The 22,642-nt window shown below is 36.8% G+C and overlaps 1 protein-coding gene across 1 annotated transcript in view; it reads left to right on the top strand.

The window, feature by feature from the left end:
- LOC118814606 (astrotactin-2-like) overlaps positions 1-22,642 on the top strand; it is a 697,894-nt gene that overhangs the window by 395,096 nt on the left and 280,156 nt on the right. The window contains exons 9-11 of the mRNA XM_036580304.1: positions 9,944-10,028; positions 12,409-12,483; positions 18,889-19,026. Of these exons, the coding sequence (XP_036436197.1) occupies positions 9,944-10,028; positions 12,409-12,483; positions 18,889-19,026 (298 nt within the window). The remainder of the gene's footprint in view (positions 1-9,943; positions 10,029-12,408; positions 12,484-18,888; positions 19,027-22,642) is intronic.

The following is a 22,642-nucleotide window of genomic DNA, read 5'->3' on the forward strand; positions in this document are numbered from 1 at the left end:
GTTTAGGGGTTCTTTGTAGCAGGTGGTTGTGAAGTAGGAAGTTCAACGTTCTTCATAGCCTACATCTCCTTTGTAGAAATGGTTCTCCTAAGCACTGGTTCTGAAGCTAGTGCTCCAGGATCCACAGATGATCCACATTTTTGCTTAATCCTAAATCCCAACACTGAGACAGAGCAAGAATGTGGACTGTCCAGGGGGTCCCTTAGGACCAGTTTTAGAACCACTGCTCTAATAATTATCCAATTGAAAGGATCTTTAGGGAACCAAATTATGCAAATAACCCCTTTTGGCACCTCTATTATGGAGATGAGCTTGTTTTATTAGAACTGTCTTCTTTGTTAACCTAAATGTTCTTCCACCTGAGAATAAAGAAAAAGCTCTTAGTTTTGAAAGATGTTTTTCATTCGAAGGGCCCTCTGAGATTTTTCAAAAAAAAAGTAAAAAAATGTTATAAAATGTCATCAGATTGAAAATTGTGCTTAAATGTACCCTCTGCGGTGAGCGTTTATAGGCACTCCACAGGCAGAATCTTTCTAGTCATTGCTGCAATCCTTTAAATAGAAATCTCTAAATCAGAACGACTGTGACGTGTCCTGAATTACCACCACCAGCAGCCAAGTGGAATTTCAATCATTTCCTGACATGCATGCGAAAAGGTAGAAATCTTTTAACAATTGAAGAGAAATGACCATTTATGTAAAAGAAAAGGTGTTAAAATCATTTGTCATGTGCTCAGCCCATAAACTCACTTAATGGATGATTTAGCACCCGGTTATAAAATTCATTTCTCTTTTGTGTCTCAGCTTGATGTTCAGTCCTACTGCTGCCTTAGAAGTTGGTTGCACCTTCTAGTTTTCACAATCCAATTCAAGTAATCCCAAACACATTAAGTGATGTTGAGGTCTGAACTCTGGGGTGGTCAGTCCATTGTTCTGAGAACACGAGCAGCTTCGTTCTTTTGGTTTGCAAATATATCTTTCAAAGATAAAACAGCTTTAAGTACTGTTTATCCAGTGACATTTTGGTGGTCTACTTTGGTCACTTGTCTGCACTTTTGGTGGTTTACTTTGGTCAAATGTGTGGATCTTGCATAGTTCTTAGGAGTCCCATTTTTATAATTTTTCGAACTCCAGGTTTGAAAATGATTGGCTTTTTTCACTTAGTTACCTTTAACTCACTTATTTTCTTTATTTGTACAAATTATATCTAATCTCCTCAGAAATATCTCCTGAAAAATGAAGAACTGCACAATACTTTGATATTACATAAACATACCAGTGCAAAAACATAGATGTCAACATCGTTGATGTTTCCAAATGTGTTGTTTACTCTCCAGTCCATGCATGGAAACTCCAAAAATGCCTCCCTGGTTTTGTGATGTCACAAATCCATTGAATTTAATGTACAGCCTACAGCAGTGCAGCCCCACCCACTTATATTCAGGTCATGAAGACTTCATACACACTGTTTTCTTTATTTCTTTTTTCAAAGCCATGATACAAGACAGCCAGACATGACAGAGCTTATTAACGCATATCAGTCTTAAAGGTGCAGTAACATTCTTTTCTAATGAACATAGAGAGGAAAATGGAAAATATTAAGGCTTTTTAATACTCAAACCCATACATAAGTGGTAAGTGCTAGAAAAACATAGGATATTGGCTCTTTCATATTTGCAATACTTGCCTTCTTGGCACTATAAGATGATGACATTAAATGCTAGCAAATTAAATCCTGACCAGTTTTACATTTAGGTAAAGGACTTCTTCATTCATTCTGCAAAACCAAGTCAGACCAATTAGAATCTTTTCTTTAGCTTTTCACAACTCTATGAAATGTGAGTCAGAGATTAGAGCCATTTAAATATGATGCAAATAATATGAGCATTTTTTAGCCTGGTGTAAATAAATGTGAGGGTGCTTTATTGCATATTTTTATTTCTTCCTGCTCTTTGCCACTCTAGTTTATGAAATGTAATGAATCCAGCAGCAGCATTCACAACCAGCCTTTAGTGTTTGTAATTTCACTCTAGTCACTGATTCACTGCCAGCCTGCAGTAGTTTAGAGTTAGTTATTTTCTCCTGGTTATGAATCGAGCACAGTTTAGTTCTCATATCTGACTTCACTGATGTCTCGCATCCCTGAGGCCATGAATTTGCATGTCTTATAATATTGGTGCAGCTCAATATGCTTTCTCAGTCATGCTGCCTCATAGCCTGCTATGAAACAACTATTTGTTTTTGATCTTGCTGTAACGTCGCCATGTGGAATAACAGAATGACCAATTTCTTTCTAAACTGAATATGAGGAAGTGAAAGCGCCAGAGTTATCTGTTCTCCATGGTACATACATTGGAAATGTAGTTTTAATGTGAATTCACATGAATATTTTCAAGAGGTTCATAACAATAGACAATCAAGCAGTTCATATTTGACTGTAATGACACCATAGTAAAGCTCCTAGTGATCGCATTTATTGCTCCAGTATCAAAAGGATGGTGTACTTTCATAGTCACTACATCTCACTCATAGCTCATTCAGACAAACAATTCATTGGAAAGTGCAGATTGTAAACTTTCAAACTGTACCACAATTGTGTTTGTAAGTAAGTGGGGAGATTATTATGATTTGAATTTCATTACAATTTTTGGCTTGTTTTTTATTTGTTTTGCAAATTTTTTTTCAATTTTTATTGAAAACATAAAAACTAATGGAAAAATTATGAAAAAATAAATAAATAAGAAATAACGTAATTCATTACATTGCTAACTTTGTAATGAATGAATAATTATTATGTAATTACATTGAATAGGACATTAATTGATAATAGTAAAATTCTTAGGGTTAATATTTTGATGTCTGTAGTGCAATAATTCTCAGTGCTCTTCTTGAGCTGAGTCTCATGTGTTAGACCAAATGCAATGTGAAATAACTGAAAATGCAAATAAATAAATAAATAAAATATGAATGTGAATTGGTAATTTAATACTCAGTTAATCATTCCATGAGCATGTATTTGAATACTGATATTACTATTTATGTATTTGTTATGCTGCATCAGGATAAGTCAGGGAGAAAATATAAAGAACTAATAATAATTACAGGCTACAGTAAAATGCTATTAAGCTTTATTAAGACTGTTGTGTGTGACATGCGATTAAGATAGTATACTGTATTATACTTTACTGCTATGAAATATCAGTTCTAACGTAAACATGTTGCCAAAGGTAGTGCAGCTGTAGCGCTAACTAGGCTTACAATTTTCCAGCCTGCATTAGCTAGAACTTTTCATTCTCAGTGTTATCCAAAGAAATATACATATGTCCCCTCCAGTAGCTAAACAGTGAGATCTTGAAAGCTTGAATGAAAACAAGTGCCAAAGTAATGCTCAGTGTTCTTTACTTATATGTCTTGAGCAACATGAGCTTGCAGTGTTTCTCTTTGATCTTGTGAACACAACTTCAATCTTACTGAAATAACAAATATAAAATACAACTCTTTTCTAATACAAATCATACTAACAAATATGTTAGAATAATCCAAGTAACACATATAGACAATTCATCGACTGCATATATAAACAGTGAAGTAACACTGACTGTAAAGCCAAGAATGGCTTAAAAGTGTAATGAGAGAGGTAAACAGCTTGTAAAATATAATGCCAAACTACTATGTAATCACACAAAAATTATATAACTGCTAGTAGAGAACATAAATAGACAATATGAACTCACAGCAGAGCTTCTCCTAGAATCAACATGAAAGGATTGCAAAGGATTAAGAACTGTTCTGAGCATGAGTTGCTCTCTGTATACTGGCTGCAATACAGCTGAATTGAGCCACGACCTGAAGTCATATGACCAGAATCGTCCAATAGAATAATACAAGAACAAATTGTATGTAAGTCATCCTGCAGTACTTATAAAATAAAATGACTAGGAATTACATGCAACATAACCAGTTCACCCCAGTCTACTGCTGCACTGGTAAGTTCTAGTGTTAGCATTGACCCACAGTGACCAAAAGATTTCCCTTGGCTGTTTAAAAAAAATAAATAAATAAATAAAACAAATTTGTCAAATGTAAACTTCTTATTGCTGGTGAATTTTCATTTGTGCTGCTGATTTAGCATGCTAGCACCAGAGCATCAGTGTATGCTGTTTCTATGAAATACAAAGCTTTGTTTTCTTGTAGTTACCTGAATATCTCTTCAAATGGTCTTCAATTTAGAAGAGATTTAATTAGCCATAATGAACATCCTTAATTGTAAATATGGAAAAAAGAAAAATACAAAATACAATTCTCAAAATACAAAGAAAATACTGAAAAATACAAAACTGAGACTTGCATGAGGTCAAATGGATACAAATGAGGAGCTGCTGGTTTAGGTCAACCTATATATTGCTTGAGGCTGACTGACCTTATTATGTTTCACCCTGTAGAACAAATATGAAGCTTGTTTCATACACTGATGGGATTGTTTTTCATCAAACCTAGACAAAATAATCTACCATCATGGGCAGAACATTCTGGCAGGGTTTTCCACTGGAAAAGAAGTAAAACATGAAGTAGAGGAACAGAAAGGAAAGCAATGCTAGAAGTTCACAACGGGAGCAGACTTTATTATTTTGGCTTTTTTTTACTTTTTGATTTATGAATCTTGCTGCTCATATCTTTTGACAGATCATAAATCAGCTTCCTGGGAGCCACAGTGCAGCTGACAAACAAGAACTCACTCCTTTTTTTTCTTTTTGATTTCTGTGTGCATAAAAATAAAAGAGCTCAGACAGAGAGCTGAAAAACTCTGTTTTGATCTGATGTGTTGATGCATGACTATAAAAACAAACATTTTATTTATAAATTCATTTAACTGACCTCAAATTTTCAATGACTATCTTCATTTTCTGAGAAAGAGGCATAAAACGTCATAGCTCTGAAATGGAATCTGTAAAAGAGATGAAAAGAATGCACATGAATGCAAGAATCATTAGAATGACTAACCCATTTTGAAGCATTTCTATTGGTCGATTTGTCACAAAATGTTCAATCAATGTGAAGTGCTGCTGGATTTTTCAAATGGTGTCCAAAAAAGCCAAAGAAACAAGGGCATGTAGTGTCACTGGCTGTGTTTACATGCAAGGATTTTTGCCAATCTGATTGAATACATTCTGATTATAGATTAAGACTGAGGCGTTTATAATACTCTCTCTTCTCAACAATCTGATGGAAAATCTCTGTTTACATCCTACAGATAATCTGATCCATAATTACATTCATACGTCTAGTAACACTTAATGTAGATGTTACCATGACAACCAGCATCACATAAGCCGAGTCAGAGTGAGATGAGCAGCAGTGAGCAGTGCTTGTGTTTTTAATTGCTTTAAAATGATGTCAGGAAAACGTCCTTCACATGTCCTTATTAAAGAAGGCCGAGAGGAAGACGTCGTGTTCTGAGACACATAAGCTGGACGTCCGTCCCACCACCGTCTTTTAAAGCTCAAAGTATAAACTTCATCTCCTCTGCAGACCAGTTTCTGCTCCCGCCATGTTGATTGTTATAAGCTTTCACTATGATGCGACACACATGAACAAAACATACTTAAACTTTCCAATAGGGAATGTAATCAGATACAGGTGTTTACATGGTTATTACTCTTCTACTTTGTTCTTATTTACAGGATTACCCACCTTGTTCGGTTGGATAGGAATCCTATCCCAAGTGGCTTCAATCGGACTAGTCGATTCTGATTGAGATGTTTACATAGACGTATTCTTTTCCGATTAAGCTGCTGGTTGGACTACTAACTGGTTATTAGCCTGCATGTAAATGTGGCTACTGATGCAAAGCTTCACTCTTAGGAAGCAGCAGAAGTTACTTGGGAGCTAATTTTCTTTGTTAAACCTGAGCGAGTGAGTTCAAGGCCAGTTTGATGAGGTCCTTTGGAGAAAAAAGAGTTTTTGATATAATAGCAACATCGTTTCATATGCTAGACATTTCATCATCAGAAGTAGACAAGTGGACAAATTTAGAATTTCTAAAAACAAGCCAGTGCATTGTTTTGTTGCTGACTCAACCTGTGATTTCATGCAAGCAGACTTCACCTGCTGTTATTCTGGCATAAGATGATTTGAAGGCAGTTTTTTCTAGAATCACGTACCATTTTTCCTACTGAACAAAGCAATTGTGGTTAATTAAGATTATCATTAGCTTAACAATAGTTAATGCTTCGTTTGCAAGTTTGCAATGTTGGCCTGCTTGTCATAATGTAATTATGGTGAATGCTACTTGGTTACCGACATGTAAAGGTACCCAAGGTTACACAGTTACTTCATTCGTAACCTAACGTTTTAAAACAGAGCAATAAAATAAAAAGCCTGGAGATGAGATGGGGTGTGTGGAGACAATCCAACTTCTGTTCCCTGACTAAAGGTATAAAATAATTAATGAAATTAATGAAAAAAATATGTAAATTAGGTAAAACAATAACTTGGCAATGTGAAAACAAATAAGAACATACATATATACATACATCAACTAAACCGCTTATCCTTCTGGGTCGCAGTGGGGTGCTGGAGCCTATCCCAGCTGTCATTGGGCGGAAGGCAGGATACACCCTGGACAGGTCGCCAGTCCATCGCAGGGCACAAATAAGAACAGAATAATAAAAATGAAATAATAACTAAAACATACCATAAATTACTTTAAGTTAAATAAGAATAAAAAATAAAATAAAATAGAAACAGTTGCAGGCTGATTCGTGCTGGTTAGAGAATATTTAAAATATATGTTTACTGTTTTTTTTTTTTCTTTGACCAAATGAGCAGCTTAACAGTTTTGAGTGTAAATGAAATAAACCAAGGTTGATCTCTGACTTTTGCGCAAGAACACAAATGGCACATACACTAGTTTTCCGCACGTCATTCTGGCAGAATGTTTCCTGTTCACGCCTGAAACCGAGTGCGTCGAGCCTTCAGCGCATTGTACGGCTGACGTTGACTCAGCCTGTGATTTCGCGGAATGTCAGTTTTATGCGAGCAGCCGTTGTTTTGGCATGAGATGATTCGGAGGCAATTTTTTTTCCAGGATCTTGTGCATGCAAAGTGTTTGTAGCTGAGGGAAAATAACCGTTCTCAGCGTCCAGTCATGCTCACCGCACATCCACACACCATGATATTTCCTACTGAATGAAAGTTCAGCTTGGTAACAGACTGTTTTCTGTAAAAATCACATACACAAAGCCGTCTTACCTCCAGCTCTCACCTCTTCCACACCCCCCTCTGTCATTGTCTAAATAGACCCTCTCCAGCTGTACAGGGTGTGCTTTCTCTGGGGGGTTTCTTTGACAAGTGGGCTGTTGTTTGTGTGGCTGCATTCACGGATCACCTCATTCCACACACTCAGAGGACTGACTGTGACCTTGCCAGAATAGCTGAGATGACCGGTTTCTCAGCTTAGAGTCTTTAAGGGGCACAAGGTTCTAGAATAACTGATGAGGTCATGGTGTCGGGGAGATCTGCAGTTATTATCAGTGACAGTAAACTATTCACATAGATGAATACATTTATAATTACATACATTCTTAAAAGCTATGGTTCTTTAAGGGTTCTTTAGCAAAGAAAATGAAAGAACTACTCTTTGCATGGTTAAACGGTTCATTACTTTGAAAATGGTTCCTCAAATCGAAGGAGAATGTTTTGTAGAACCTTTTAAAAATGGTTTAATGTTGCAACAAAAATGATTCTTTTGTTGTTACAATGTCAAGTCTGTAACAATAGAAGAACCCTTTTTGCTGCTATGTATTACCCTTTTCAAAAAAGTTCTATGTAGAACCTTATAACACACTTTCAGCGGCAATCATGCGATCCCTTTCACTATGCAAAGAACACTTTAATCATGAAATCTTGTAAAAGATGGTTCTTCAAGGGTTCTTCAGTTTAGACACCGGTTCTACATAGTACTATGAATGCTCAAAGAAACATTTGCATGATCTACATAGCACCTTTTTGGAACCAGTTCTATATAGCACCAAAAAGTGTTTCTCTATTGTTGCAATGTCAGGCTTGTTATGAAAGAAGGGCCCTTTGCTGCTTTATAAAACCCTTTTCAAAGGTCAAAGGTTCTGTAAAGAACCATAGAAAACTTGCTCTCCATCAATCTGAAGAACACTTTAATGATGCAAGGAATCCTTAATCATGCACTTCTAAAAAAGATGTTTCTTCAAAGGGTTCTTCAGTTTAGAAACTTGTTCTACATGATTAAAGGGTTCTTTGCATTGTTAAACATTTTTTTTTTCAGATTGATGGAGAATGTGGTTCTTTATTGCACCAAAAAGGGTTCCTCTATTGCTACAGTGTCAAGCTTGTTATAACAGAAGAGCCCTTTATGGTACTATATAAAGTCCTTTCCAAAAAGGTTCTATATAGAACCATATAACACGTTCTTCATCAATCTGAAGAATGTTTTTACAATGTAAAGGGTTCTTTTAATGTTCATGGTTCCATATAGAATGATTTTCTTTACTTAAGAACCCTTGAAAAACCATGTTTATTAACTATAGATATATGAAATTGCATAGTCACGGATATTTGGTTCACATTCTGTATTGACAGTTTCGAGTCTACTCTTGTTTTCCTTATTTGTTTCAATGATGAATATGTGGCAAAATGTAAAACATTTTTTTTTTCTTTCTGCAAAACAGAACTTTATACACAACAATAACACCAAATGATAATTGACAATCAAAACAGAAGGAAACCAGATGTGGTGCCGCTTCATATTAAGTGTCTGTAATAACTGTGTAGTTACATGCGAACAACATATGCAACAACAATGTAACTACTAATGATTTAGTCACTGTTACAGATGGATTACAGAAGTACAGCCTATGTAATTACACAAGTGTATCTTAATAGTTGTACCAGCCTATTCTCTCTCATGTATTTACACAGGGATAGTAACATAAATGTAATTACATTTGTAATCAGACTGGAACAGCAGTTTTTTCTGTAGTTTTTATTTCCAGCAGTAAAAGGAAGTATATAATAACTTAAAATAATTGTATCTGCCAAGTTTCCTAACATTTAGCTAGCATTTATGTTGCTAGTGTTGTGACAATGTAACCAGTTTCAGCTTTAAACCATTCTGTAATGTGACAGCAGATGTAAACATAAAGCACAGTAGATATAAACATATTTAATATAATTACATAACTTAAAAAATATGACATTTGATTTCCACTAAGAGGTCGACCTAAAGAGGCTACATGAACACAGTCTGTAACTGTGGCAAAGTTACTGTAACATACAGCTGAGTGTGGTTTATTGCTTTTGTTTACCTTTTTGTTGAGCAGGGCGGGGCTGTGGAGTAGATGAGGAGGTCAGGGTGAAGGAGAAAGCTGAGTGTGTTTAAAGGGTTAAGATGATTGTGCTGAGGGTTTATTGGATGCAAGCACTCCATGTGACAGATGAGGATGGGGTGGTTTGAGGGTAATACACACTGGGAATTTATTTGTCAGTCAGATAAATGAATGTCTGTCTTTCTCTCTCTCCCTCTTTCTTTCCTTCTTTCTCTCTCTCTCTCTCTCTCTCTCTCTCTCTCTCTCTCTCTCTCTCTCTCTCTCTCTCTCTCTGTATCTCTATCCTGCTTTCTCTCCTTTTCTCTCTTTCCCTCTCTCTACCTCTATATCTCCCTTTCTTTCTCTCCTTTGTCTCACTCTCTCTGCCTCTCTCCCTTTCTCTCTCCTTCTTTTTTCTACTTTCTCACTCCCTCTTTCTCTCTTTGTCTCTCTTTCCCTCTCTCTCTACCTCTATACCTCTCTCCCCTTTCTCTTTTTTCTTTTATCCTTCTCTTGCACTCACTCTTTCTTGTGCCATCTCTTTCTCTTCTCTCTTTCTCACTCTCTTTATCTCTCTCTGTCTCTCTCTCTCTCTGCCCTTTAAAGGTGAATGCAGCTGTTTGGAGGGTTACTCTCCTGACCCGGAACACAAACACCTCTGTGTCCGCACTGACTGGGGCCGCAACGAAGGGTAAAACTCCACCATACAGACACACACACAGAGAGAGAGAGATAGAGATAGAGAGAGAGAGATAGAGAAAGAGAGAGAGAGAGAGAACGGAAATAAAGAGGGAGAGAAAAACAAAAAAAGAGAATGAGAGAAAGCAAGAAAAGAGAAATGAGGTGAAGTGCAAGAGAGAAGGGAAATGCAGAAAGAGAGTTAATTGAAAGAAAGGAAGAGAGATACAGAGAGACAGAGAGAGAGAGAGAGGGAGAGATGAGAAAATAAGCTTCATCACCTCTCCATAAGCCCAGTGAAGTGTTACTACCCTCTCTGACTCTGGCTGTGCATGTTAATTAACCTGGCCAGGATGCAGCTGAGCCAATAAAATGCCACCACAGGTCTTGGGCTTTCCTCCTGGCAGTTCTCCTAAAGACTGGAGGAAAACAGTCCACAACGATGACGCAGCTGAAAGGGAACTAATAGAATTAGAGGACAGATTGTGTTGCTACCTGATATGTTTCAAGACCCTGTTTGCTGATGTTGATACAATATTTAAAAAAGTGTAGACACTAAGGCCCAGTCCCATTTCTTATTTTTACCTCTACCCCTTGTTTTTGAGTGTCACCTTGCTCCTTGGAACTAAGTTACAAGGGGTAGTTTTTTAAATCTTCCCTACGAAATGGGACCCTCAAATGAAAACAACGTTACCTCATTAACAGGCTCTGTAGGTTGCCCTGCCAGTCTGATAGCAGAGGAGGGAAAAATTTAGCAACCTCACTGCTGGGCATTAGTTACATCATATGCTTTCAAAGAGGGGGGGGAGTGATAATTATTTATTATTGCCCACCCCTGAAGCTGAAGTCAGCTATTCGCCAGCTTCTCATTCAAATTTTCCAGTTTCATCTTAAATGGAGCAGCAGTTACATTCTGGTGCATCAGGCATCAGAACTGGGCCTTGGATGACTTCTGGATCAGCTTTATTGAGAAATATAACACCAACCCTCACTGAGTGTGTTTACATGCACTTCATAATTGATGAATAATCCAAACTGCAGAAAATCAGATTTTGTCAGTAATCCAATCAATGTGTTTACATGCATTTGGGTAACCAGATAATGGGGAAACTCCAGGTCTACATGAGTCAGGCAGTAATCGGATTTCTGCTTTGCAACCAGCCAACAAACTCACAGAAGAAGACGTGTCGTAAACGTAATGTAAAATTCAAACTTCATGCTGAGGCTGTTTTTTTAAAAACACCGCACCACTTTACCTGAAAAGATGAACATACCTCATCAAAAAGACAAAGAATATTTAAATCTTTCATTTCGTCAAATGTATTTGGTTTCAGCGTTGCTTTAACAGTGGTTTCCTGCCATCATGTGGCAATGCTGCCTGCTTATTTCCGGTTTCCTGTTTTCTCACATGCACAGACTGAGAAATCTGAAAGAAATCAGAGTAAGAGTTTACATGCACCGAGAAATCTGATTACTGAGCTAAAATCCAGATCTCTTTATCAGATTTCTTAATCAGATTTCTAGATCAGAGTATGCTGTTTACACGACCATTTGAATAAACAGATAACTGCAGATATCTTTTTATGATTGAATTATTGAGTGCATGTAAATGCACTCATTGACATAACCATGCAAAAATTGGCACTGTTGGACAAAACCTCCTATCAAAGAAGTAACTTTACAAGAGAAGCAAAGCATTCAGGACCATTTTGGACCATTTCTATTGGTCCATTCATCATGAGGTTTTAACACAGAGTCCATGGCAGCTTGTGTTCTCGAAATGTAAGAAATTAATAAAAATAAAAACAGCAAAAGCAGAGCTACAAAGTTTTATCCCAAAAGCAATGACATACTGACAAATGACAGTGAATGACATCTGCCATGACTTATTTATGGATTATATCAAATGTAATGTAGTAGGTAATTAATTATTAATTGTAGTATGTCATTAAACCTTTAAAATCTCATACTTATTACATATTAAGGCTTATTATTCAGTAACTACACGGGTTACAATGCAAACTAGCTGAGCTATTTTTAGGTTATTGAAGTGTGTGGTGAAAATTTGGACTGACCAGTCTTTCTTGGCTATTTAAAGGGTTAAAGTGTTACTGTCATTAGTAATCACTGATTAAGCTCCTCCAGTGAAAAACCATATAATAACCATCTTACCTCTTACATTAAAAAGCCAACTATGCTTCACTTACATTTTAGTGACCCCTTTATTTAAATACATGGCATCTAACAGTGCCATAATACTCTTATTTAATGTTTACATAAAATTTCACTGACTGCTTTTATTGCTAAGGCTTAACTGTTGCTTTCTTTTATTCATTTGATCCAATTTCCTTTATATTTCCTCATTTTTGTGTGTCCCTGCTTGGGTCCTGCAGGCCGTGGCCATACTCAAATCTGGAGAAGGGTTACGACCTGGTCACAGGAGAGCAGGCACCAGAGAAGATCTTCAGGTGAGCAGTCCACTGTCCGAACGCATGAGCAGGTGTGCGCTGAGACCCGCTCCCCAGACACACGTCACAGCCCAACAGACTCCATTTCAGACAGGGTGTCCTTCCAATTGCAGCTTTCTGAGCAGAACAAGGCCAGACAAAATCCCCAGGGGTGATGGAAAGGGGGCTCCAGGACCACTCTGGCCTCGGGCGATGTTCTGGCTCAGGGCTTTTTCAGGAGCTTTCAGTGCCAGGCCTTTTGACGGCACGCCTTCTTGATGGACGCATCCTTCCTGACATTTTAGATGGAGGGCAAGGGCCACAGTGACTGGAGGCTGGATTTAACAGCAACTCGGAGGGCTTTTCACGAGCCTCGCACGGAATTGATTCCTTTGGAAAGTCCAGCGCTGAGTGCTAAATTTAGAACTCAGAGAAGTTGATGACCTCAAAAAAATAAATAAACTGAAGACTGAGCTGCCAGATTATTATCCTAGATGTACCCCACCCTTGCGGTCCCTTTCCATTGATAGATGAGTAAGAGCAAGTAAATTGCTGATAAATTGAGGAGATTAAAAGGAGTAACCATCAGTCTTCAAACTGTTAATTGCAACCACACCATAAAACCACACTTTGGCCATAAGACAGGGGTCCACTGCTGTAAACCTATAAAACATACTTATATGGTGGGTGTTTTTGAGAAATTGGGCAATGAGCGAACATTAGAGATCAAAAATTTGGAATTTCTATTTTCATTAACATGAAATCCATCTTGTGGCAGATACATGTATACAATAATTATAATAATCTGTAGGTTTCTACAGTTTTACAAAGCTGTAAAACAAGACATTTTCCATGATAAACAGAGCTGTAGATGATTCCATGATAACTATGAAAGATTTACAGCATCACAAATGGTCTTACTGTAACATTAATGTCCAGAAGGCCTCATAATTGAAAGCAGTGACTATATCTCTTTGATTAAAAAGCTGTGTGTAGTGATTTTGAGATTACTATACTTTTATACTATACATTATTGACAGTTTATTATGTAGTAAAACATGTTTTTCACCACCTCATAACTTCCCATCGTTTCCAAAATACTTATGTATTAACCATTGGTTTATATTTTGGTGTCAGTCCACAATGTAGAAGTATCATTAATATGACTCAAAGTTGTTTTGTACAGTAGTGTATGTACGAGGTGGGTAGATAGACCTAATAAAGTGGAAAAGAGGTTCATTTTATACCAAGTCAACAGATTAATAGAGGCAGACATTGTGGCAGAAAATCCATACAAACTGTAAAAGTGATACTGTTAGACTTAAGTGTTACGAATGCGTAGTTCAGTTTATTGATTTTCTCTGATTACACTACCGAGGCTGTGGGATGCCTTAATCATTGTGTTTGTCAAAATGTTCTGCCACATAAAAATAACTTTGCAGAAGCGATAAAGTTCTAACTTACATATGAGTTATCAAAATGAGATTTAAGTATTTTTCATCACTTATTTTGGCCTAATTATCATGAAACTGAAAATAAATTAAGAAATGAAGTATTTATATGACTTGGACATTTGATTTTTTTTTCCCATATTGTAAATTTACTGTGTAAAAGTTTACGTCAGCTTTAAATCTATTTTTAAAACTAATTACATGACTTTTTGCCAATAAAAAAAAAAGTTTCACATTGAAATAAACACAAAAAACGAATACAAAATGAGATTTTTTTTAGTTATAAACAATGTTGCTTAGAAATACGCAATTAGAAAAACACAGGTTTGCTTTCTTATCTCAATTTTTTTGCACTTTTGCACAGTACTGGACATTTTTTCACACAAAATAAACCTCTAAGATTCAGTCATAATAGTGGTCACTTAACAGTTTAAAGGTGAAAGGTCATAGCTGTGCAGCTGCAATATGTTTATTAAGGCCCACATCACTGTATAAGCTAAAGAATAGTGTATTACACAGTACTTATTTATTAATAGTGTATGAATAAGCGTGTAGTGTGCAGTAGTCAGCTTGGACGCACTGACTGTGAAGGTGTTTCTGAGCAATTTTGGTTAATAATTGGATTATACTGTGTGAACGCTGCCTTGTGTGAAGCCTTAACTATTATGAACGCGCTCGCATAGCTTAATTAGCTCAATCCGTCTGTTCTGACTGATTGCACAACCGAGGTTGGAGCGTGCCATAATCATTACATATAGTAATTATAATTTCTTGCCTTGCCAATTAACCGTCCATCACTGTTTAATTAGCGAATTTACAAAGCTCATGAGGTAAATGTTTCTCAGCTTTCAAAGCACAAAGTCTACAGAATGCTGTTTATTTTCGGCATCTTCACAAAGCTACAAAAACACCAGCCAAAATGGCCTACTTCAAATTGATACCACCCTTCCTCCGTCACCTTACTTACTCAGACTGTCACCACTCTCTACCAGCTGATGACACAATCATTTAATGCAGCCGGTCTGGAGTTGATTGATGGTTTGGAGAAGCAGCCAATCGATGGCCCTTCTAGTGTCAGCTGATGAGCTGGACCATAGGTGTGTTATTTATGAGTGGAAGTGTGTATTGATCTGAGGTGATTCACTGTGTACTTGTCTATATCATAGGTCAGAGACTAGGTCCGCATAGTGGTGGAGCTTTACAAGAACCAAGGCTGATAACTGATGGACAAGGTGTTTTTAGAAGTCTAGGGTTATTGTCATTGTATTGCTATGCAACGACAATGTAATTACATTGCATCTCCATTCAGCTTACATTCTGCATCAATAGTCAAGTCTGCAATGACAATAAATCATAAATAGGTGACACTATTTTGAGTGGTCCTTTCAATATGAAACGAATAGCTTCACTGCTGCTACTTCAGTGATATGTTATTCATGTGTTACTGATACTCTGTTAAGAGTTTATTAATCATCTACAAAGGACCACTCCAAATAAAGTGTTACCCATAAAAATGTAAATTCTCAATTTCTGCACCTCTTCTACTTACAAACGTAAAGTGAAAAATAATGGTAACATTTACTCTAGATCAGTCTACATAAGCTTTTCATGGCAACTGACATAAACCTATATATGTATATATATATGTATTTTTTTTTTAATTGGTAAAGTCTTATTCCACCAAGTAAAAGGTGTCATAACACTTGCTAAAGTGAAATAACATCAACATTCTTAAATGCAGTCTTTGTCAACTGGTGGTTCTTTGGATAAGTCTTTAAAATTGTCAGTAACACTTTAATGTAGGGTTATGTTCATGAGGCTACAAGACACCAACATAAGCTCATCACAACAGCTGACATAACCCTATGTAAATATTTATAAATACTTTTTCCAATATCCGTTATTCTCTACATTTGCCAATTTGGATGTTATCTAAAGTAACTTTTATGACAAATGATGCCAATTGGAATAAGCATTTATAAACATTTGTGCAGGGTTATGTCAGCTGTCATGATAAGCTTATGTAGGTGTCATGTAGTCTGTAACCCTACAGTAAAGTGTTACCAAATTGTTTACATAAATTCATGCCAGTTGATATGAATGGCATATGTAGGTGCTGGGTAGCTTTCAGTTGCTGCCCCTCAGTGTTACCAAAACGATTGAGGAATAAAAATCATTAATTTATGTTGGGATAATGTTCACATTTGAATCAAGTCAACTCAATGCACTTTTTAAATGTGTTAGCACATCCTCTCCTAAAAATTCTTTGACCTCTGTTTGGTATATTACAGATTGGCTCTTTTACTTTACAAAACCATATGCTAATTTGCAGCTTGTCATCAGTTAGCCAACTCAGGGTGACATTCAAGAAAGTTAGATTTGCAGAAACTGATTTGTAAAACTCCAGGCGAAGGATCTCCACTTAATATTCCTCTTTCGTTAGTAAGTAGATTAATTTCAGCGAGCTAATGATCCGTTCACTGGAGACAACATTAAGTGCTTTATCAAGAATGTCACTGCGCAGTTAGCGCACAACTTCAATGAAAGTAAACACAAAGTGAATAGCAGTCAGGCGGGTGATTACTGCACGCCCATGGCTAGACATGGAGGGTGCGAACGCCTCAGAGGCGGAAGTTATAAAGAAAGAACAGTGAGAGGACAGCCAACAGCCTTGTTGATCTTTTGCTTGATGCACTGTATTGACTCCTGGGTGGTCCGTCTGATGATTCATGTGTTGTCTGTTATCGTCGACCCGCAGTTATATAAGGATTACATAAAATAACTGGCTCAGAAACAAGGCTTAACCTTCATATTGTCACTTCTATGACAGGAAGAGTGTTCTTTGCATCAATGTTCATTTTATTCTGAATAAGTTTGAAGGGGTTTTATTGGTCTAGTTATAATGAAATGTAAAAAATGGAAACAAAGTTTTCATCAGCAAAAACAGCATGTGATATGATCTGTCATGACATCAAATATTGGTAACACTTTACTAGAGGTTACTGTTCATAAGGCTACATGACATCTACATAAGCTTGTCGTGACAACTAATATAACTGTAAATAAACGTTTATAAATGCTAAGGCGTCATATGTCATAAAGACTACTTTAGCTAACATTGATTAAAACTGGAAAAAGTAACTTTTGTAGTGAATAACACTATTCCAATTATAAACATTTATGTAGGATTATGTCAGTTGTCATGATTAGCTTGTGTATGTGTCATAAAGACTTATGACCAGTACCCTACAGTAAAGTGTTACCAAACATTGTGTTATGTGCCATGACAATTACCAGTAATGGTAATATGCTGTTGATATATTACTGAACAAATTTTGTCATTAGAACTATTGACAGCATATGACAGCTGTTATTAGAAGTTTATAGCATAGTTGTATCAATGTTATGTAGCTGTAAAGTGTTCTCAGGATTTTACTAGTTGATTTGCTTGTTTAGTTATTCAATGTACGTTTTTTATGCATATGATTACATTTCAAACTGCTGCCATACCTGACATAAAATATATTTACAATAACATAAGCCAAAACATGTGGATTGATAACATGCATCACCTCTCCATGCATTGGACAGGCTTTTCAGTTACCTGAATAACTGAGAAATCCACTTTAGGGTTATTCACAAAATGAGATTTCCTTGCTTAGACAGAATGTAGCCAAAATCAAGTCTGTCCAATAGAAGAAGGGACAAAGGACACCCTTGTTGGATACCTTAGACTTATATTTTCAGGCTAATTGACCGACACATGCTTCATCTTCAAGTGAGCTCCTTCATAGCTACTGTAGTCTTATGGGGCTGGACATGATATCGAGAATGTCTCAGAACAACCAAGAGAAATGGGTGGGAATACGTATTTATTAAGGTGGGAATAAACTGATGCCTTGTGGAGGCAGAGCTCAAAGTAGGGGATGATTGTATGCTAATTAACATTGTCCGACAGACAACAAGTCTATCGTAGCTCATAGATGTAACATAAGTGGGCATGACTGAAATGTGTCCCCAAAAGTTTTAGTTAAGCATGTAGATATAAGATCTGAGCAGAGAACACAATGAGAATTACAAAAATATGTCATGAAAAATATTGATAATCTAATAATAATAATAATAATAATATGACACTGTTATTTTACTGTATATAAGATTTTATGGCAAACTATGATAGCTTATGACACCTGCTATGACATGTTTATGGCATGGTAATGTTAATTTGTTACCACATTACCACTTTGAATGGAAAAGTAATAGTTTATAATTAGATGACATGATACCTCAGTTACTGTCTTCGAATAACAAGTTTGAAGTGGTTTTGTAGAACTGATTATTAAATACTCATTTTGCAGAATAAAGATTAGCTAAAAACAAGGTTTTGTTAGCTTTCATGTTTTACTTGTGTTATCAAATCTATGGACATTAAAACAAGGACTAGAAGTTTTGGGGGCAGGTTTAAGAGGGGACATAGCCTTGTTAGTAGCTCAATCCTGCACCCAAAGTTTAACAAGTTGTTTCCAGACATGTATTCTTGTAACAAGATCATGTCTGGCACAGCAAGATTATAGTTACTGCTGCTAGATTGGATAAGCTGAAAAACTTTCCTTTCAAATCATATTTATTTTTCTATGTGTGTAAAAGTTCGCCCTGTTGGAATAGATCTGGTGCAGCATGGTAGTTTCCAACCAGCCTAGTTCTACAGAAGTTAACAATGTTTTGTATCATCTCTGAACAAAGTGAGCTACAGTTTCTCATTAGTCTCAATCTACATATCAGCTATTCCAGCTTTAGACTTTAATACAAAGCCTTCCTTACACTGTTTATGCTGTCACAACATATTTCCCTTTGACAAAAAAATGGCCCCGCTTTTTCTGGTCATTATGGGTTCCTGCTAATAAGCAGCTGTCTTGTTAAAGTTGGCAGTCTCAGCTCACTCCCTGATGAGCTGCTGTTGTTGCTGTTCATGCAGGTCATCCTACAGCCTGGGCCAAGGCCTTTGGCTGCCGGTCAGCAAGAGCTTTGTGGTGCCGCCGGTTGAGCTGTCCATCAACCCTATCGCCAGCTGCAAGACGGACGTGCTGGTCACAGAGGATCCGGGGGAAGTCCGGTGAGTGTTTAAAAGCTGAGTAGGCAATACAGTGACCTAAACTTTGCTGCTGGATAAGGGGTTTTGAAGTCATGGTGACAGATTAGTTAGTCTTTATATTTTGGATTGGGAACCTGAGTTTTTCATTTTCAAGGCTTTCACTGGGTTGAATACTGTTTCTTGTACAAACATCAATAAAAAGTTCATGCATTTGTACGAATTTTTTTCCAAGGCAAAACAATTTAAGTCAACAAGATCTCAACATATATGGATCTTCTTCAGTTCTGTTGGAAAAGCATCTCAGGTGGCTTCTCAAAAAGCTGCTTGGGAGAACACCAATAATATGTAATACTAAGGCAAAGGAAAATCCTTAAACTGAAGATTTTTTTACCCTACCATTGGGCAGTCATGGGTTTGATCCCTGTCGATGCTACAACCATCCATGTCCAGGAGTCCTAGAGAGCATAATTGTCCTTAATCTCGCTGGGTGGGTGGGATGGCCCTCTCTCTCGCTAAATGTGTTGAGCTGTCAAAAGATGTATGAAAACATGTTTTGATTTATGTATCTTGGTAGAAGCATTTGCTAGCTTTCAACTCCCAGCTTGGTAGCATTGTGTGATAGGGAGAGCTAGTTAGTGGGTAGAATTGGACCTAAATTGGTGAGAAAATTGGGTAAAAAAATAAAAACTGGGCACTTTTGGATGCTACATAATTAATAATATGTAATTCTTTATGTATTATTTCATAGTTTTGCCTTCCCTATTAGTGAAAATGGGGACAATTTTTCTATGGGTAGGTATATCAAACTTTGGACATTTAGACATTTAATTTTTTAAACAAGTTTAATTGAATAAATTATAACAGGTGCATATAGACTGCCTGATCTCTCTTATGAGCGTGAGCCAACAAATGTTTGATTCTGTTGCCAAGCACAAGAAAACCATTAAAATTGTCCATTAGAATTGTACAGATGTGGGATGATAACAATTAGGATAAAAACAATTAAGTGTAAGTTTGTATATACACTGCTTTGTCCCACTTTATATTATTTGTTTCTAATTAGTGTGTGGATACATATTATCAATACGTGCAACAATGATGTTACTACTGGTGGTGTATTTGCTGTTACAGATAGATTACAGTAGAACAACTTAGGTTAATATACATGTATATCAACTTCAGTTTGTACCCATGTATGGCATCAAATTACAGAATGGTTGAAATTTGGCATTTCCTTTTTTTCTCTCATAATGTCAATCAATCAACCTTTATTTAATCTCAGAGGACATTGAGGGTGACCCTCATTTACAGTGTTGCTGAGTTGATACAGAAAAAGGGATTAATAATCTGTAAGAACAATGTAATGACACACCTATTACCATCAGAAAAGTGTTGCTGGAAATATGAGCCTCTTACATATGTGTAATTACATTAAAGAAATCATGCTATTACAACTTCCAAGCACAACACACACTAACACACCACCTGATAGTTTCCCTGATAGTTTCTGCTGATAGAGAATAATCCACCACCCAAGTAGTACCTGCTCTGTGAGGGTCCGTGGGGGTCCTGACCACTGAAGAACAGGGTAGAAGGGGGCTAACAAAGTATGCAGAGAAACAGATGGACTACAGTCTGTAACTGTAGAACTACAAAGTGCACCTATATAGTAAGTGGAGCTGATAAAATGGACAATGAGTGTAGAAACAAGGAGGTGGTCATAATGTTAGGCCTGATCGGTGTATATAACCCTAAATACATCACCAGTAGTTACAATGTTGCATGCATTAGTGATGTGTAACTACACATTAATTAAAGAAATTTTATATAAAGAGGGACCAAATATTTTGTAATATCCAAATATGCAGACACTTAACATTATATTTCTAACTTTTCTCTGAACTTGTCTTGTGAGTAGCTCAGAGTCCATTTCTCTCCCGGTGAGAAGTTTAGTTCATCGCGTTTCTACCTACGCACTTCCTGAAGGCAAAACCCTCTCAATGTCACTGCCTCCCACCTCTTTATTTCTGATGCTAAGTGATAGGCTCCCAACCTACTGTTGACATGAACAGCCTTTGGGGAAGCAGCTATTTATTTTGCCTTTGCATGTATAGCGAACTGTTTCACTGCACCTAACACACATTCTGCTGCTTTTACAACATCAGCATCAGCACCAGTAAAGCTCCATCATACGCTTCCAGCACTTCCTCTGCTACTTCTTCTGAGACTTTCTGGAGATATTAAATCACATGCTGTGCACAGTAAAAGGTACATTGGCCAATGAATCGCTGGTTTATTTTAAACGGCCATTTATCGGGCCGTAAATTTGGGCTTAAAAGCCTGTCGGCCAAGGAATTATATACTAAGGAAATTCAAGTTCATTATGGAGGAAATTTAAGCTGCTATGAGACATGTCCAAGTGTTATACAGTCTATGCCAAAAGTAATGCACTGCTTAAAGGTGAGGTTAGTGATTTATGACTTTAACAGTTCTTGTAGATCATGGAATTGGACAGCTGTGCTTTACTTTATCTTTTGGACTAGTTATAGTCAGAAAAATAGTATATTTGCTTAGTGTATATAATTTGGAGCAGTATGTGAGCCAAACAGAGGTCCATTTTGCATTGAGCATATTTTATTAGTTATTTGATATATTGGTCACCCCCATCAGAGCAAAGTTTCAGTAGATTGTTGGTCATTAGTGTTTTTACATAATGTACGCTTGTAGATCTGCCTCAGAATCTGTTATGTAATTTTTACCAATAAACAAATGAATGACAGTTGTTTCTAATATAAATTAATTACACTCCATTACTCATCATCATCATCTTTGTCATCATCATCTCCATCGCCTTCAACCGCTTCACCCAGATAGGGTGGTGGCCTCTACACAGTATAATAAAAAAATCCTCAATTAATATGTACATTAGCAATTAATCAATAATTAAATTATTGATACTAGTTGGCAATTTTCATAAATTCTACTGGTCTCCTTTACAGTAAGAAACAAAGTCTGAGAGACATCAAGTTTACATGCTTATTTGGAATCTTTGAATGTCTGTTGAATGTTGTTTTATGGTCTGTTATTGTTAAAAATCTGGCTTTATAGCCAAAAAGTTTAACTCAATTGGGGTTCCTTTTTAATGTAGATGGTATTGAAGAGTGTTGTCTAACAAAACCCCCATATAGGGGATCAACTGGGCTGAAATCTGGTGACTGTGAAGCCTGCAGCATATGATTTATATAATTTTCATATCTCATCAAAACATTCACTGACCCCACATTCCCTGTGAATGGGGGCGATGTTTTTGGAGACCACTCCCATCAGGATTGAAATGTTTAACCATAGGACACAGCTGACTGATCAGTAGTGAGTGGACTCAAAATATGCCATCAGTCACCAGATCCCCTCATTGTAAGGGTCAAGCATTCAGGCCTGGATTCCTGTCTTGGTATACACAACACATGCACTTGCCCACTTTTGGAGAATATGGTGAAGGATGGCTCATTTGACCATATTACTTTTTTCACATCTCTATAGACCACAATTTCCAACTTTAGGTCACTTTAGTTACTGTTCCTGTTGAAACACTAGCCAGTTGAGCAGTTTGTCCGACTGAAGCTCTTGCTATCCATGC

The sequence above is a fragment of the Colossoma macropomum genome, unplaced genomic scaffold, assembly GCF_904425465.1.
Source record: "Colossoma macropomum unplaced genomic scaffold, Colossoma_macropomum, whole genome shotgun sequence".
In the NCBI taxonomy this organism is placed as follows: Eukaryota; Metazoa; Chordata; class Actinopteri; order Characiformes; family Serrasalmidae; genus Colossoma; species Colossoma macropomum.